At 37.3% G+C, this 18,982-nt stretch overlaps 3 protein-coding genes across 3 annotated transcripts; 2 read left to right on the plus strand and 1 right to left on the minus strand.

Annotated features, from left to right (window-relative positions):
* Nucleotides 3,514-4,032, minus strand: LOC107627729. The gene has a single exon (XM_016330551.1). It carries the CDS (start codon nt 4,030-4,032, stop codon nt 3,514-3,516), a length of 519 nt encoding a protein of 172 aa, XP_016186037.1.
* On the plus strand, nt 6,643-7,857 carry LOC110269294. Its single transcript, XM_021117034.1, has 2 exons — nt 6,643-7,338; nt 7,756-7,857. The coding sequence occupies exons 1-2, from the start codon at nt 6,643-6,645 to the stop codon at nt 7,855-7,857; spliced, it is 798 nt and encodes a 265-aa protein (XP_020972693.1).
* On the plus strand, nt 8,706-9,283 carry LOC110269295 (branchpoint-bridging protein-like). Its single transcript, XM_021117035.1, has 2 exons — nt 8,706-8,939; nt 9,026-9,283. Exons 1-2 carry the CDS (start codon nt 8,706-8,708, stop codon nt 9,281-9,283), a joined length of 492 nt encoding a protein of 163 aa, XP_020972694.1.

Here is an 18,982-nt window from a genome sequence, read left to right on the forward strand (position 1 = left end):
TAAAGGGAAGTATAGTTGTTATTAGATATATCGGCATTAAGACTGCATTTGATTATGAAAACAGAATAAGATAAGACACTGAAAACAAGATATAAAAGATAGAGACATAAAATTTAGTATTTTTGTATTTTATTTTGTGATAAATTAGAACAAATTATGAAAGACCAATTTATTCTCATTTTTTTCATTCAAAAAATTTGGAAAGAAAAGTATAATCATAAAAAATATAATTATGAAAAATTAACAAAAATAATAAAAATAATAAAAAATAAGTTGTGTCTTTTATTATTAGTATCTCTATATCTTTTTTGTCAGGATAGATATAAAATATACTATTTCAGTGTTTCTGAATACAATATCTTTATCTATATTTCATGTCAAACATAATGATACATAATCTTATATCATTGTATTCATATCTTAATATTTTGTACCTATAAATAAACTTAGCGCAAAAAAAAATCACTCTCGAAGCCGGAAGGTGGGGGGGTTTGATAAGCAGAGAAGGAAAAAGGAGATGTTTGTTGCAGTCATGAGTGGTTGAATCCGATAATAAACACTTTATAAATCTATCTCTAGCGATAATAAAAATGATAGTCACCAATTAACTTGGGTTAGTCGAGTGGTCAGCTCACTCGTCCGCGCGACAGATTCTTAAATGGAGCTCAGATCCGCGATGGATTACTCCTTGGCCAGTCGAGTTAAAGGATACCATGGGAAACAAAAAAAAAATGATCGTCACCAACTCTTTAATCACTAAATATATTTCAGTCACTAAAATATAGAAACTACTTTGACGAAGGATTTTTAAATTGGTAACACAATCAACTATTTCGGTCAAATAAGTCCAATTGAAATTTTTATTTACAAGAAAAAAAATTAAGGATTTATAAAATATGTATTTACATGTTTTATAACTTGATATTTGCTAAGCAAAATTGACATGACAGAAAATTAGTGGATCAAAACAAGAAAGATCTGTTGCTATATGTAAATTTCTCCCCATCAATGAAAGATAGACCCAAAATAATAATGTCAAAAAATATAATTGAATTAGGAAAAGTTTAGGGGCCAGCAATTTTATTGCATTTTGGCCAGCATGTAACCAGCAGAGAAAGGTGAGCCATTGGATGAAATCTCACACCAATCTCACACCATCAAATTATCATTAATAACTAGTTGATGGCTACTAATCACAAATGTTGCTAGCCCCCTAACATTGCTCATTGAATTATATATCTAACTCTTGATAAAGAAGACATGTTACATCTTATTAAACTATATGGTACCTTGTTTACCAACCATCCAAAATACTGGTTTTTAATAATGACTGCACACGTTAACACTGCTTGATATTGCGGCTGAAAATTTTCTTCATCACAACATACATATGCATTATTAATTAGTGCCACATGCTATTTTCAACAAAAAAATTCGTACAAAATAAAATATCATTGCCTTTTAAAAAAAAATATCCTTATTATATGAATGAACACTTGAATTTACAATATCGAACACAAAAGTTGATTGTAATAAAATTAAAATTCACTAAAGTGAGTATGCTAATACATTTGATATATTAGAAGTAATCAATTAAAGCTTCTTGCAACCATGGTCGCTGTCAATAGTCAAATTGAATACATGGATAATAAATTATTAAATACTGAATAATTATTGCTAATAATTATAAAATAGAGATAAATACTATATACATTGGTATTCGAAAGATTTTGTTGTTGACAAAATGATATTTGACCTTTATTATTAACAAAATAACACTCGAAATATTTTAAAATTTAACAGAAACATCCAAACATAAAAGCATGACGTCACATTGAACGAAAAATACTAATCTAACAATCGAAAGAACTTCAGTAATAATGACAGAAAGCTCTGATGATGTTTCTGACAAGGAGAACTTGCCGCTATGACAATGGCGTTATCGAGAGAGAAACAAAAGAAAGAAGAAGAAGAGAAGAAGATCGAGTTCACTCTCTCTCCTCATGTTATGTTCATTGCGTTGAAGGCGGCAGCTCTAACTGACTTCAGAGGCGGTAATAGTGCACAACAGCAATGACGGGACAGCTCCCTCCTTCCTCTTTTCCGTCGTGCCCATGTCCTCTTACAATTTGTGTCTCTCTCTACTCTTCGAGCTTACTTCCCCTGCAACCGTGATAAAGATGGTGACGGCGAGCAGCAATCCTCCCTCCGTTGGCGCCCTCTTCTTCCCGCTTCTCTCCTTTTTCTTCTTCTCTTTTTTGTTTCTCTCTGGATCTTTTCTTCTTCTTCAAGCTAGAGAGAAAAAGAGAAAGATAAACGAGAGGTATGTAGGATGCGAGCATTTTCCGTTCAATGTGACGTCATGTTTTTACGTTTGGGTGTTTTTGTCAAATTTTAAAATATTTTAGGAGTTATTTTGTCAATAACAAAGATTATATACTATTTTATCAACGTTAAAATATTTTAAGTACCGATTTCGTATTTACATCTTATAAAACATGTGAAAGTGAAGTATTGTAATTCAATTTATTCTTTTGTTAAAAAAAAAAAAAAACCCTCAAATCCTAAACTCTCTGCAACCTTCTTGAACGTGAAAATTTTGCTTGGGACGTTAAAGTCAAGTACTAGCCTATGAGTTCAATAGCGTAAAATTTTTTCTTTTTTAATATAGTTTATTTATTTTTCTATGATATGGTATTCTTTAATGCATGATACTAAGCAAAATCATCAATTTGGAAACTTTACTTTTGCATAATCAAAAATTCAAAAAGAACATTAAAATCCTGTTCTGGTCAAAGGATTTTGCTTTCCTCTCTTGTCTTTTCTTTTTTTTTTTCTTTTTGGTACATGGTTTTAGATATTGAGAAGTAATATTACCTAAAAGCCCATATTTTTCAGTCTCAGTTACTGTTTCTTATAGGCCTAACCTAACTCACTGCATTAAACGATGTTGTGACTTGTGTCGGAAAAAAATAGTGTTGCGATTCATTTAAAAAAAAAACAGATTTTGTGATTTGGGCGTAGTACAGTCTTTTTATCCAAAATTAAATATTATGGGCCAAATAAATATTGTAACTTTGCTTATAAAAAATTTTGGGCCAAAGATACATCTTAGACCCAAATAAATATTTTTTACCAGTTCACGTCAAAAGTTATTTTTTAAAAAACTATTTTTCAATTTGACCGAAAAAAAATGAAATGAATTTCCTATTGTGACAAAAGATAAATTCCCCATGCACCTTTCTTTTCTTTTTTTCATCTTTTGTGTTTTTTAAAATATGAAGTGTTGGGTATATGAAGATGATTTCAATGCACAATTAAAAAGTTATTGCAGGAGCATAAAGTCTGCTTCCATAGAGGGCAGTCTTTCTTCGAGAACCGCCACCACCATTTAAATAGTAAGGCTGTATTCTGAACCACCGCATCACCCACCCCCAATCCTCCTAACTTCTTTGGTGACTGAATCAGCTCCCACTTCATAAGGGCCATATCAAGTCGACCATCATCCTTTCCCTAAAAGAACCTCCCCTGCAAGGATATTATTCTTCGTGCAACCGCATTAGGCATATTGTACAAACTCAGGTAATAAATAGGTAGGCTGTTAATTACCGACTTAATAAGTACCAGCTTACTAGCCTTACTAAGGATCTTTGCTTTCCACAAGCTGAGTTTCTCTTCCACCTTATCTAGGACCGGCTTCCAAGTTTTTACCAACCGCGGATTTGCTCCTAGGCTTATGCCAAGGTATCTCACCGGTAGAGCTGTCTCTTGACAACCTAGTAGCTGGCACATCCGATTCACCCACTCCGAGCTGCAGTTCACTGGTATCAAATTAGACTTCTCAAAGTTAATGTTCAAGGCAGACATCATTTCAAAACACCTTAGAAGCCTCTTATAGTTTCTCAGTGTTTCCTCCTTCGGTGGACAAAACAATATAGTGTCATCAGCAAATTGTAAGTGTGATAACTCTATATTGTTCCTAGCGACTAAGAGTGGAGATATCCGACTATTCCTAACTGCTTTCCCGATCATCCTGTTGAGCACATCCACCACTAGGACTTATGTAATTTTTGTAATACTTAAAAAGAGAGCTAAAATTAAATTGTTATATCAATTTGAACTTCTAATATTTATTTAAATAGATGAATGAGTTAATAATTAAATTAATTTAATATTTATTAAATTACAGCAAAATTACACTCAAAAGTCATATGTAGCAAGAACAATATTTGACCATTTCTCATATCATATATATTTACAAGTTCTTTAATATAATGGGATAGGATAAGATAGAACCATAAGGAATAATGTGTAGCATTGTCGTTTGGAGGCAAGGCATTAGAAGTTTCATAATTTGATTATTTTTTAAAAAAGCCAAAGGTCCGTACCTCATGTGAGACACACTACTGCATTTGGTTGGATTACTTGGTTAGCACGGAGACATTGTCGAGGTAAGCATCAAAGTGGTCCTTGAAGTTATCCTCGAGACTTAAAGTAATCTCTGAACTTAAAAATTTGTCTAGATCGTCCCTGAAGTTGATCTCCGGTACTTATAGTGGTCCTTCCGGTGAATCTCGTCTAGCTGACGCAACCGTAAAGCTGACTTGGCGTCGTTGGTGACACGTTAGCAGCCCAAAACGACGTCGTTTTATGCCAAAAAAAACCCCTCCCTCAACGTTACACTAACATATCGTCTCCCACACTCAAACACACAAACACAACACAAAACAGAACTCTCTTCTTCTCTGTTACCATCTTCACTGGCGCCAGTGCTATTGCAGTCACTGGAGCGTATTTCGGTGGAGAACCTAAGCTCCAAAGGATCGCCTTCATCATCTGCATCAGACAGAGAGTTGTGAAGACGGATTTTTCTGATACAGGTACGCAAAAAAAGATATAAATGTGTGGTGAAGCTCTGTTTTTTGAATTTTATTGTTAATCTATTCTTCACAAGAGGAAAAAATGTTTTCTTGGAGTGTTTTGTGTCGGAATGCATGCTTGTGTTTTGGGGTATTGGCTAGGGTTTGATCAGGAGGAGGTTTCTTGGTGGTTAGGCTAACTAAGGGGGTTTTTGTTAAGACGAAAACTTGTTTTTTTTTTTGTCCAAGGGTTTACTGCAGTTACAGTTTTAGTTATGGAGTTAGTAAGTTGGTAATGTGGTTGAAGTTTAGGGAGGCTGATATAAGAATAAAATTTTTTAAATTGCAGATGGGTGATGATTTGATTACCATCCTATTTCACCATGGAGGATCATTCATCACAGATGTTGATGGAGGTGTGACTTACAATGGTGGAGATGTCTCTGAGTTGCCAGGAGTTGATACAGACAAACTGGATGTCTTCTTTGTCCGAGACTACCACAAGGATCTTGGATATGACAAGGTCACTCAAACATAGTGGCTGGTTCCTAATAGGCCGTTGCAAAATGGTCTAAGGGCTTTAACAAATGACAAGGAGCTGTTGGAGATGTGCTACCTTGGTCAGCAGAACAAGGGGATTGTTCATGTTTACTATGAATATGGAGTCTCAGAACCTCTGTACATTGAGGAAGTAGAGGCAGTTTCATCTAAAGGGAAGGAGCTCTTGGTGATACAGGATTTGAATCCCACCCCAAACCCCACCACCAATGATAATGCCAAGCCAATTCCCACCACAGCAGCATCTACTCCAACCTCTGCACCAAATGACACCACTATTCCCACCCAGAAACCAGACTCTACTACAAAGCTCCCACCTATTTCAATTACTGTTAGTAAACCAGCAAAAAAAAATACACCCCCACCCCCCTGCAACTTGTATGTCAAACCCCAATCCACCCCCAAAAACAGTGACTCAACCCAGTAAAACCAAGCCGAAAAACCCACAAAAAAAATGTCGCTACCCACTGAAATGCCTAAACCATGGTCGAAATCAAAAGAGACCAAGAAGTCTACTGTACCAAGGAGAGGGACTAGGAATGTAAAATTTGCAGCACCAAAACCATATGGAAGGAGGCCATTAACAAGAGCAACTGCTAGTGGAACTAGTGTAAGACGTAATGGTAAAGGAAAACAGCCCCAAACAGAACATGTGGCATTGTCTAGCTCAGAGGATTCCTCAGATAGTGAAGCGAGTGATGGTTGTGAGGAGGATGAACCATATCGGCCTGATGGTAATTTAGTGTCTAGTGAGGAAGATGTGGGTGTGGAGAGATTAGCAGGAAAGAAAAAGACAAATGTGAAGGAGAGAACCAGGATAGATAAGAAAACTTCTAAACAAAAGAGGGCTGTAATGGTTGAGGATGATGTTCCCGTGTGTGCTGACTCAGGCTATGAGGATGATGCACATTTTTTTGGACCAATTCCTAGGTTTGGGTCCATGGAAACATATGATGATGTCCAAGATGAAGGTTATGAGGAATCTGATGGTGGAGACTCATGGCACTCAGAAGAACTGAAGACTCCTCAAAACTCTGAGGATGAATTGGAGAAGGTTGATTCGGATGAGGTTTTCCCTGTGTTCAGAGATGGAGGTAGGTTTGGGGAGCTTAGGCTTGCTGTTGGAATGACATTTACTACAAAGATGGAGTTCAAAGAGGCTGTGCATGAATATTGTATATAGGAGGGTCGGAGGATTTAGTTTAAAAAGAATGATAATGTAAGGATGAGAGTAGTGTGTAAGGATGAGAACTGTGGATGGCTTGTCTATACTGCTAACAACACTGAGAATAATTACTGGCAGATCAAGACGTTCAATGATGATCACAGCTGTGCAAGGGAAACCAAAAATAGATTGGCTAATAGAAAGTGGCTGGCCGGGAAATTGGTGAAGAAGCTACGAAAATATCCTAACTTAAGACACTGTGAGGCTGCTCAGTATTTTAAGACAAAATGTGACTTGGAACTAAGCAAGTGTTCACTGACTAGGGCCTTAGGAGATGCTAGGGCTGTTGTGTATGGTGATGCTGCTGCCCAGTATGGGATGGTAAGGGATTATGGGCTGACACTGCTTAGGAGTAACCCAGGCTCTACTGTCACAGTTGGAGTTATCCCTCAGTCCAACCCTGATGATGAACCAATATTTGAAAAGATGTACATCTGCTTGGATGCTTGTAAGAAGGGATTTCTGGCTGGCTGCAGACCGCTCATAGGCTTGGATGGAGCTTTTCTGAAGACACAGCATGGTGGTCAGATCTTGTCTGCAATTGGACAAGATGCAAACAATCACATATATGTGATTGCATATGCAATTGTCCCTGTTGAAAATACTGAAAACTGGAGGTGGTTCTTGGAATTACTTCATCAAGACTTGGGAGATTATAAGCAAAACAAACTCTGTTTCATTTCAGATATGCAGAAGGTACGTTTTATCCATGTTTTTGTTGTTTTGTTGTTGTATAATTTGTATAGGCTGCTCTGATATTAGCATGAGTAATTGCATAATTTGTATAATTTGTATAGGCTACTCTGATATTTATTGTTTTGTTATTGTATAATTTCGTTTTATATATGCTGAATTGCTGAACTGCTGTGTATATAATGAACAACTGCTTTGCCTAAATAGATGGACTACTGCTCGATGAACTGGTATATATATATTGAACTGATATGTAATGCAACGAACAAGGACTAATTTGATGTCACTTATAAAACTGAAGGGACTAAGTTGATGTCACTTATAAAACTTAAGGGACTAAATTGACGTCACTTATATAACTAAATGGATCAGTTTGATGCTCGATAACTTGTATGTCACTGTTTTCTTTTTTAAATTCAGGGCCTAATCCATGCTGTTAAGGAGGTTTTTCCAGGTGTCCATCACATATTCTATGTGTGGCACTTATGGAAGAACTTCAATAAGCAGTGGAAAGATCTCTAGCTGAGAGGGTTGCTATGGGAGTGTGTAAGGTGCACCAGCCAAGATGGGTTCCTAGAGAGTATAAAAAAGATTGAGAAGGTTAACAAGGAAACTTGGGAGTATTTGAACAAGTGGCCTAGAGACTCTTGGAGCCGGGCTTTCTTCAGCAACGCACCTAAAATAGACAATATCTGCAACAATGCTTGTGAAGTCTTCAACTCAAGGATCAAAGAAGCTAGAGCTAAACCTATCATTACACTGTTAGAGGAAGTCAGACTGTATGCAATGAGGTCAATCGCTAGGAACAAAGTGAAGCTTAGTTCGAACACTGGTATTCTACCACTTATACAGCGCAGCAGATTGGAAAAATAAGGAAGGAGTCAAAGAGTTGGGTCCCGATGTGGTCTGGTGACTCTGAGTACGAGAAATTTGAGGTTCACAGGTGGCCGACTAACATGGTTGTTGATCTGGGAAAGAGGCTCTGCACATGTGGTTTTTGGCAATTGAGTGGTGATATACTTTTACTTGTTTCTTGCTTTGTTTTTTTTTCTTGACTGTTGGCTTAATATTGGTAATCTTTGGACTTGTGATAATGTTATTTAGGGATGCCGTGTGTGCATGCTTGTGCTGCATTGGCAAGGGTTGGTAGAAGACCAGATGAGTTTTGTCACCAGTGGTTGACAATGGAAGCATATAATAACACATATGCCTTCCATATCAACCCAATTCCAGGTCAAGTCCTATGGGAAAAGTCACCACATAACAGACCACAAGTACCTAAATTTAAAAAGAAACCAGGTCCACTTACAAAAAAAAGAAGAAATGATGCAGATGAGGAGCCAAGTGGGGGTAAAAAGCAGAGGAAGAAGATGAAAAGAATCTATCAAAAAGGTCACTGTCGTTATTGTGGTGAATCGGGATACACGAAGAGAAACTGTGGGAAGAGAGCTGCTGATGAGGTGGCTGCTGCTGCTGCAGAGGCTACTGCTGTCCAACCTCCAGCTGCTAATGGTGGTGAAGCCACCGTTGTCCCAGAACCCCCCACCAAAATTCAACTTGAAGCCAGTCAACCACCATTGTCACAAACCAATGACTCTCAAGAGGTTCACAAAATTAAATAACATGTCTTCTTATTTTGTGCATGTTCTTCTCCACTTTTAGTAACTATTATACATGTCTTCACTAATAGATCTTGCCTCCTCCTGTGAGGCCACCAAAAATGCCTCCCAAAAGGAAGTCATCCAAACAAGAAAAGGCAACTCCAGGAAGCAGCTTTCAAGCAGCAACCACCCCACCTGCTGCCACCCCACCAGCAACCAGTCAACCCACAACTCTTCCTCCGTCTCATCCTATGCAAGGTGCATCACAGGGGACCGTAACAAGACTTTTTAACTTCATGAAGTTTATTCCGAATCCTGGATTCAGACCACCAAGAAACAAAAAATGAAGACTAGGTTTATTATATTTAGGAGAACATTATTTTGTTTAACTATTTTGATGAAGCAGTGTGCTTTTTGCATTTAGAACCCAAGTGTTGGGGATTTTTTTTGTTCAAAACTTGTGTTCCCAATATGTTGAGAACTTCTGATATACTTGCAGAATATTGCCCTGGCTCTTCCTTGCCTATTTTGTATATGTTTTCTGCATTAATATATGATTATGGATTATGACCTCATTGAACTTGAGCTGTGCCATATTTTCTTTTTGTTGTTCTCTGATATGCCATTACGATTAAAAAAATTAGAGGATTCCATTAGTACTGCAGGAACAATTATTTACATATAACCTCTACTTTATTCAGATTCCAAATTACTCTTAGACAGTCATGTGAAACAGTTTAATCTGCATTCCTTTCAACCAAAATGACAAGTGCAATTACATGAACAGAACAACATATGCATATCACATGTCACTTAGTTTTTGGCTAAATACAATTGACTCTGCTGCCTATCCAACCTTAAGACAAGCACAACAACTGTAACCAGCAGCAGCAGCATACATGTAAACAAGAAAATCCCCCCCCCCCATTTTCAGAACTCTAACTTCAGACTCTAGTCTTCCAAGTTTTCAAGCAATCTTCATCTTCCATTCTTCGTTGTCGTTTGAAGAGCTTGTTCTACCATCACATGTCACTGCATCTTCTTCCAGAATTTTATCCACCCAAATAAACAACCCACACCACCTCTTACCTGCAGTCTAAACCTAGAAAAGTGAATCAACCAACTTTACCTCCAGATATACAACAAAGAACAACATCAAGCACTTACATTGTAGTTTGGGCAACCCACGAACGGTCTCCCTGGATTAGAATTCGTCGCTGACCATCGCAGCACTGGTCTCGACCCACATGCACACCATTCTGGCAGACGCGCATCTCTGTTTCTATTCATTCTCCTCATGATACTTCCAAACGATCTTGGGTTGTTGGAGCTCCTAGCTGCGTTGCTTGCACTAGCCATAACGTCTGGTGTTCGAATATGAAGACAATGCTGAAGACTCACCTCTGGTGCGATGGAGATGAACGAATAGTAGACAAGAATAGCGTGTGCGATGGAGAAGAAAGGAGAACAGAGTTAAATTGGGAGTTAGGGTTTTTAAACTAAAATTAGGGACCAAATTGACTCTAAAGCGTTTACTAGGCTACGTCAGCTAGCCGTTGGGCTGCTAACGTGTCACCAACGACGCCAGGTCAGCTTTCCGGTTGCGCCAGCTGGACGAAATTCACCGAAAGGACCACTATGAGTACCGGAGATCAACTTTAGGGACGATCTAGACAAATTTTTAAGTTCAGAGATTACTTTGAGCCTCGAGGATAACTTCAGGGACCACTTTGATGCTTACCTCGACATTGTCATTTGTCGAGCAAAAAGAAAAAAGAAAAAAGAAAAGGAAAAGATACATTATATGCATAATAATCGAAAATATGGTGATTCACCAGCAATGTTTTTACAATCCACATGCTACTGTGCTAGACACCATTTTGTAACGAATATTAATGTCGTGGTTCAATTAATTAGATATGCTGGCAATGAACTGCAGTAGTATAGTCCTGCATATGTTAATTTGGAAAAATATTGCTTTCTTATAGATCACTGCAAAGTACTCCCAACGAACATTTGGGGACGTTTGTGAAGAGCACTCATTTTTATCAAATTAGAATATTATTATAACCTTAATTAATTGAAAAAGTTTTTTCTCTTTTTTTTTTCAAAATATATTGACAATTTTTATTTGATCATCTATAAGACTGTAATGGTGTCTATATGATCCTATGTGGTTGTGTCCGTGTTTTAACATAAAGAATGGTATGAGAAAAATAATAATGATTTGTTTATCAGTTGTACAAGCTCGATTGATAAAGGAGAGAAAATCCACTTATTCGTAATCTATCTCCTTTAGTATTGTCATAAAAAATAGAACACAAATCACAAATTTTTACCAATACAACATTCACTTTTTATATGACAAAAAAAAACATTAATTAATAATTATGTCGAATTTATCGGTAGAATAACAAAAATAATTCGACAATAATATGATTGTTATCGGATTTTGCGTCAGATTATATCCGATAGTATAAATTTTGTCGGTAATTAGTTATCGTCAGATTTTCTGTTCCAACAGTAATTTGTAACAGAATTAGTAGCGTGATATAATGGTTTAGAGACGAAAATTTGATGCACATGACTGTCAGAAAAATCTCACAGTTAACGTTGGCACCCCCAGAAAAACCTTCAAAAAATTTCTTAGCATCTTCATAATTAGCAAAAGATGCGATACTATCAAATCCAACCTTTGTTATCTCCCTCTCATCATGAAATTCCACCATATCCTTGTCAGTATCGCCAACATCATCATGAAAAGCCTCTTCTTCTTCTTCTTCTCCGTCATTGTCATTGGAACAAGAGCAGGTAGAATCATTGTCGATGTTGATGTCTTCAGGGGACAGTGTCTGATGAGTGTTCCATGCATGAAAGGCTTTCTCTAAGGAGGCAAGTCTCTCGGAAATGTGGTGCAGATGGTGGGGACTTGATGACAATGGTGATTGAGAATTGGAAGCAACTTTAGCAGATAACAATTTCCGAATGAAAGGAATCTTGTTCTTTATGTCTTTGGAGAGAGATTCATGGGACTGTGTCTGATCAGGGGCATGCAGCAACAGATCATCCAGTATGGATGAGAGTTTCTGGAGTTTTGAATGCAGCACTTAGGGATGGCAATACCCCCCGAACCCGCGGGTATCCACCCCGCCCCTACCCGCTTGAGGCAGATTTTTAGCGGGGCAGGGCGGGGTCGGGTTTAGGTAATACCTGCCCCGCTATATATATAATATATATAATTTTAATATATAATATGTATAATATATGTAAAATAGTTAGTAAATGATTAATAATATTGTATCATATTTAAATTTTTATTTTAATTTATGTTATGTATGTGATGATAGTTATATAAATTTTGAAATTTAATTTTATTTATTGGATTTTAATAATTATAGGGGCGAGTAGGAGCGGGACGGGTAATCGCAGGGACGGGTTAGGGGTCAACGTTTTACTACTCGCGGGTAGAAGCGGGGCGGATTCTATGCGAGTTGTTGTACGGCGGGACGGGGTCGGATAGAACAAAAACCCGCCCCTACCCGCCCTATTGCCACCCCTAGTAGCATTGAGCTTTTCTTTGTCATCCTTTCTCTCTTTTTTCTCTGATGTGTGCAGTTGAAAATAGTGGGTGTTTTGAGGTTGCAGTTACTAACTCTTGAGAAATGGAAACTGTGGGATTAGAAAGGAGGTACGTGGCATTTGTAATTGGACCCATCAAACCTGAATAATAAAAACAAGGAAGGCCCAATCTAATGCTAATTAACAAGAAGTTACAACATTTCATAAAAACCAATTCACATTGTAATTAAAAATGTTACATGTTTGTCAATTCACATACTCTCTCAGTTTTGATTAATTTATAAATAGTCCAAAGTTTATAAGAACAATACGACTATTACTATTCCAAATTAAAATATACTCTTCTTTTATTCTTAAGTTTTCTACATGCAAGTTTTAATTTATTTTTCAAACCAATTTTAGCCTGCATCAGTCACTAAAAAAATCGGCGGCATTTGAGAAGTGGCTGCGGGTTATTGAAAATGGTGTTGGAGAAGAAAATGAATAATGCAACATATTTTTTTTTTTGAAAAGATAAGAGAATGCATTCATTTAGGGAAGTAAATAAGTACAGAGGTCCTTATTAAGGAAAAAAAAGGGAGAAAACCCAAAGAAAACACTAAACAACAACATAAAGAAAAAATAAGAGAGAAATTAGGTCGCATTATATTTGGTAAGGAACTCTTCATTAAAGAATGTTGCATCATTCCAAATCATTCCAATGCAACATTTGTTTTTGTTTGATGTTTTGTGGAGATGAATTATTCCGGTGATGTGGGCTAATTCTTGATCTTTTGTTGGATTGAATTTGTTTGATACGGTGCTTGAAATAAATAAATAATTAATAAACCTATTTTTGAAATTAATTTTTATTATTCAAAATAGTAAAAAAATAATTGCAATAAAAGATTCAACAAAATTACTTATTAGCACGTAATAAGCAATCATCAAATATTCAAATGAGTGATGCCACATTTTTCTTTTTAATGGGCTCTTCTGTTATTCTTAGACAGAATGTGTCAATTGTTGTATGGAAATCTCAATACAAATTGTGACTTCAATCACATTGGACATTGGGTATGGTTAGAGTGCTTTGGTGTTCCTTTGCATACGTGGTCAGCAGAAACGTTCAAGATAATAGAAAGCTAATGGAGAGAAGTTATCGTGAGTGACAAAGCCACGGAATCATACCTCTCATTCAGTGTGGAACGGGTGTAAATTGATACCTGTATCATGGACATCATCAACGAGTGGATTCACGTCACAATTGGGACTAGCGAATTTGATGTCCTGGTTAAAGAGGTTGGTCATAAGAGTTATGGAATGGAGTGCAAGCTTGCAGAGGTAGGCTATATTTGTATCCCAAAAGCATGCGAGATGGTTGAAAGCAATTCAAGCACCATTGTACCGGTGGAAAGCAGAGATCCGGTGGTTGAGTTGGTGATGGCGATGCCAAGAGAGGAAGAAACAGAGAAGGGCAGAGTAGTAATTCCAGAGAATATTTTGAATGAATGGAGTAATTGCAATTCAATTCAAATTCGTGCAGCAAGAGAAACTGATGATTCTAATTTAGAGAAAAATGATAATTTTATGGGATATAATGATTTGATTATTAATGATACTAAATCAGAAAAAATAATTAGCTGTGATTATGAGAACGGTGGGTTGAAGAAAAGGCATTCTTGAAGAAAAAAAGAAACCCAAAACATGCTTCTTAGTAGGCCCAATAATGATTTTTGTAACAGTTGTGCCAAAGGAGAGAGCTTGGGCCTCATTTCCTTACTTGGAAGCCCAGCTCACGATGATGCTGCTGGAGGAGGTGGGCTGGTGAGTTCGGGTCAGGCAAGGGTGGACCGGGTTGTAGCCGCTCCAAATCATGTGTCATGCACTGCGGTTCAACAACAGTTTGAAGGGGAGATCTCTCTTCTGGACGGCGCACCTGATCCACGCAGCATGGGAAAGCTGAAGGCAGAGCTCCAAGCCGGCGAGCAGCGACGGGTTAGTGAAGGTGAGGATGCCGTCGGGCCTGCAATGGTGAATGCTTCTCACGAGTGACAACCGTTGGGACGCCCCTTATGGAACCAGTATCATCGCCTGGGTACCGCTCATCGCTGGCAATGACGGGGCTACGCTCTTCAATGGATGGTGGGCTTGACGAGGAAGCGGCGGTGAGGTGCTTCGTGCGTCGGAAAAGTGCCGCGAGCTCCCAAGATGGTCTGATTAGAGGTGGAGAAGACGCACTTGGAGGCTGCCCGACCTTGAATGATGCAGGGATTGATGGAGGCAGAATCGTGACTGGGATTGCAGTGGACATTGGTGTTGGAATGCCGGGAAATAGTGATGGAAACACGTTGGAATAAGAGGAGCAGATGCTGGAAAAAGGAGGACTTGGGAGTTGGCTATTGAATTAGGAGCCGTGCAGTACAACGACGAAGATGATATCATGGCAATTCTTCAAGAATAGAATGAAACATTTGCTCAAAAGAGGAGATTAGCGAAGCAGAAAGAAAAGGCACGAAGATGCAGACCCAAGAATCTCAAAAAGGTGTGTAAAATAATATTAAAATGATTTTTAGCTCTTAGAATATTAGGGAGTTACGGGGTGTTAGAAAATTAAGTATGGTGAAAGAATTAAAAAAGAAGCAAAAAGTGAATATGTTAGGTTTGGTTGAAACTAAGATGCAAGTTGTAACTAAGTTTGATATAGTACGTATTTGGGGGAGTGATACTGTGGGGTGGGAGTGAGTAGGGTCGGAAGGCACATCTGGGGGTCTGTTATTAATGTAGGATGACATCATGTTTAAAATGAATTAGTGTTACAAAAGGGACAGATGGTTATGTATTGAAGGAGTGCTTTTAAAAAATGAGTTCAATTGTGCATTTTGTTTAGTATATGATGCTCTTATTAGGATTGAGAAACTGGCTATGTGGGATGAATTGAGCTTTATAGCTGGGTTATGTCAAGGTCTGATGTGCTTCATAGGAGACTTTAATTAGGTTATACAGGTTGAAGAGAGGAAAAGTCAGGACAGGATAACAGTGTTGGCAGAAGAGTTCAAGGATTGGATTCAAGATATGTAGTTAGTAGACTTACCGTTGAATGATAAAAAATATACATGGTTTAGAGGCCGCTCCTGCAGTCGTATTGATAGAGTGGTCTATTGAGTGTAGATTGGCTTGAGAAGTTTCCGAAAACTCGATTAAAAGGTGGAATGAGAGGTTTGTCAGATCACTATCTGGTTAAAGTTGAGGACTCAAAATTCAGCGGTGGTGTGAATGATTATCCGACTTTGGGAGGCTTTGGTCTATTCCGAGTTCATTGAAATAACATTTTGAGAGTTTGACATGAGTCGTCAGGAGGAAGGAGGAGCGAAACAAGTGGCTCATATGTTTCTTTGCAGCTATTTGAAATGTTTAGCTAGAGAAGAACGGGCGGATCTTTAATAACAAGTAACTCGGAGTAGAAGAGGTGTTTCACAAAATCTTGACCAATTACAGAGAATGGTGTAGTTTGGATCCCTTTTGTTGTTGATGGCAATGCCAGAGATAACACTTGGGATTGTTTTCAGGTTTTTTTTGTTGGATATTAGTGTTTTAAACTCTGTTTGAGACTTTGTCGCTCCACTTTATTGTGTTGAGCTCGCAAATTCAAAAAAAAAAAAAGAAAAAAAAGATATCAAAACATTGATGTAGAGAAAGGAACAATTAATTATTTATTTTAGTTTAAAAATTTGAAAAACCAGCAAGTAATGCAAATCTACAAACCTCAATAGTTATTGTTTTTATTGACAAAGTGACCGTGTTTACATGCAAAAAACGAAAAAGGAAAAAAAAAAGAAAAAAATTGAGAGAGGAAGTCCAAAACTTTTTCTCTCATTCGTATAATCCAATTCCTCTTCCTCCTTTGCAGTTTGCAATCTGAGTCTGCATTTCTGCATTCAACTTCTTCAGAAGAGAAGATGATGGTTCTGTCTCAGAAGATTCATGAAGCTTTCAAGGGCACAGTAGAGAGGATCACGAGCGCTCGAACCGTCTCAGCCTTCAAAGAGAAAGGAGTTCTCAGTGTCTCCGAGTTCGTCATCGCCGGCGACAATCTCGTTGCCAAATGCCCCACTTGGTCCTGGTAAATTTTTCCCCTTTCTTTTTTTTTTCATCCCAAAGATTTCATCTTTCTTAATTAGGGTCCATGTTACACGATGTTTTCGTTCCTCTAATGGCTATTCGTTATTTCCAAAATATATATTTTTTTAAATCTGCTTTCAAGCCTCAAAATTTTACCTCTCAGAAGGATTTCGATCAAGTTATATAGGTTCGGTTCCTGTAACAAAGGGTTTGGGGTCATATGGGACTTTCGGGGATGATTTGAATCATGTACATATATTAAGTACAAGCAAGCATTGAAAATTTTCATTCATTTGTGTTATGGCAATTGCTAAAGCTCAAAATTAAGAGGTCCTTCTTTTTGTGCCCTCATTAATTATTAATGTTCTATTTTTCCATTGCGTAATAGGAATCAAATGAGCCAAGCAAAAGGAAGCCATATTTGCCAGCGGATAAACAATTCTTAATTACTAGGAATGGTAAGAGTCGAGCTTGAGATGTATTTGTATGTCATACATCTTCTTTGTTCTTGTTATCTTCAATCTAGTTTGAACTGTGTTATGTTGTTCTTTCTGTCCTTAAAGTTAGAAAGTTATGATACCTGTATTTCCCTGAGGTTCTCCTGAATTTGTTATTGTGGTCTAAACAAGTAAACTATGGATGTCCTCATTAATGCTAGTTTATGAAGTTGCTTAACACTTGACAGTGCCTTGTTTGCGGAGAGTTGCATCTGTTGAAGAAGAATATGAAGTGGTTGGAGGAGAAGTTCTACTTGATGATGAAGAAAATGATGGATGGCTAGCAACTCATGGAAAACCTAAAGGTATGTATGTTGCTGGAGGCGTTATTCTAGGGTTGTGTTACATCGCCTTACACAAGCTTGGGGTTAGGTTAGTCCACTACTTAAAATAACCCCCACAATCTTAGTGCAATAATGGTTTTGTAGTATTTGCTTTTTACAAATATAGGCTTTTTCCAAATTTAGTTAGTATTATGTTCATTAAATGCAAGTGGTGAGGCAACAGCATTGTAGATCGGTGCCAACGTCAGACTCTCATGTCGAGCTTTTAGGCGTGNCTCTTACCAATTTTGTCCACCCTCTCATCATCTATGCTTCGATCTGTGCTCATTGTTGTGACCAGATGTCGATTCTGTGTTCCGTTGAATTTCCTAATTCTGCTCCTCCTTTTGATGAAAAAGAGAATGAATGATTAAGTTGCTCCATTGGCATACTCACATAAGTATATTTGGTTGGCCAATCAAATCCTTTAATAATATGTTTTCCACTTTGGAACTGCTCCCCTCCCCCGCCCACCTTCCACCCACCCACCATAACCACAAAAAAAAAAACCCCTTGACGGGCTTTCCATATTTAAATTAAGTTCTTACCACTTGTGAGCGAGATACAAGCAAATGTCCTGGTAGACAGGTATTAAGGTCTCGGCAACTGTTTTTCCCTTGAGTCCAATGTGGCTAGCTCACCTCCAGGGCTCTATCCCACAAAGACCTAAGGATTTATCTGCAAAATATTAAAATCTCCAAAATTTCAAATAAATTTTCAAGCTACTAACCAGAATTGAAATAATTACCATTGAAATTGAAATAAAATCCATCCTATGGTTGTGAGCATGAATTATGCATCTATTTATAATACTTTATACAGGACTAGCATAACTCCCAAACTTGTGAGAGTAACAAAACAAGAGCTTCTATTCTATATCAGTATATTGTGATTTGGTTCTAATCCCATTCCCTGATGCTCATACCTTACACCTTATACCTTACACCGCCCAATTAAGACTTAACAGTTCTCTGATCTTCATTGCCAAATCACCGTCCTAACAAAATGGCTGCTGAGAATCAAATTAAAACAACAAAGAAATATCTATGGAGTCGATTTTAATAATGACTGACTTGCATATACTCTCTCAAACAAGAACAAATCCCCTTCAAATAATAAAGAATTCATTCTAAAAAATATTCCAAATTAAAAGAGGGTCAAAACGATCCTTTATCCAAGAATCATTTTTTCGTTCAAAACACACGACCAAAACCGGTAAAATTATGGTTCTAGAAGATGATAGCGTCGCAATTAACTTTTACCATGTCCGTAAAAAAAGTAGTCTAAACAAGATCAACGTTTTGAGTATGATGAAGATGTCTAAACTTGTAAAAATCATGCACAAGTTTTATAGAATTAAAAGCAACCTTATAATCTGATCGAACATTTTGAATGTTAAAAATTTGTTAGTTACGGTGACGCCAAATTCATCAAAGCTCAATAAAAGAAAATGAAGTTTTCTTTCACTAATTTTGACCGAAGATAGTTAAAGATGATTATTAGTCCACTAGTAAAAACATCATTATCTAACCTTATTATTCTCAAG

This window comes from Arachis ipaensis, chromosome B02 (genome assembly GCF_000816755.2).
Source record: "Arachis ipaensis cultivar K30076 chromosome B02, Araip1.1, whole genome shotgun sequence".
In the NCBI taxonomy this organism is placed as follows: domain Eukaryota; kingdom Viridiplantae; phylum Streptophyta; class Magnoliopsida; order Fabales; family Fabaceae; genus Arachis; species Arachis ipaensis.

Excerpts from the sequence above, each read along its gene's own strand:
- LOC110269295 (XM_021117035.1), top strand. The coding sequence starts at position 8,706 with ATGAAAAGAATCTATCAAAAAGGTCACTGTCGTTATTGTGGTGAATCG. Across the intron at positions 8,940-9,025 it reads AAACCAATGACTCTCAAGAG|ATCTTGCCTCCTCCTGTGAG; the intron begins GTTCACAAAATT and ends CTTCACTAATAG.
- LOC110269294 (XM_021117034.1), top strand. The coding sequence starts at position 6,643 with ATGAGAGTAGTGTGTAAGGATGAGAACTGTGGATGGCTTGTCTATACT. Across the intron at positions 7,339-7,755 it reads TCATTTCAGATATGCAGAAG|GGCCTAATCCATGCTGTTAA; the intron begins GTACGTTTTATC and ends TTTTAAATTCAG.
- LOC107627729 (XM_016330551.1), bottom strand. The coding sequence starts at position 4,032 with ATGATCGGGAAAGCAGTTAGGAATAGTCGGATATCTCCACTCTTAGTC.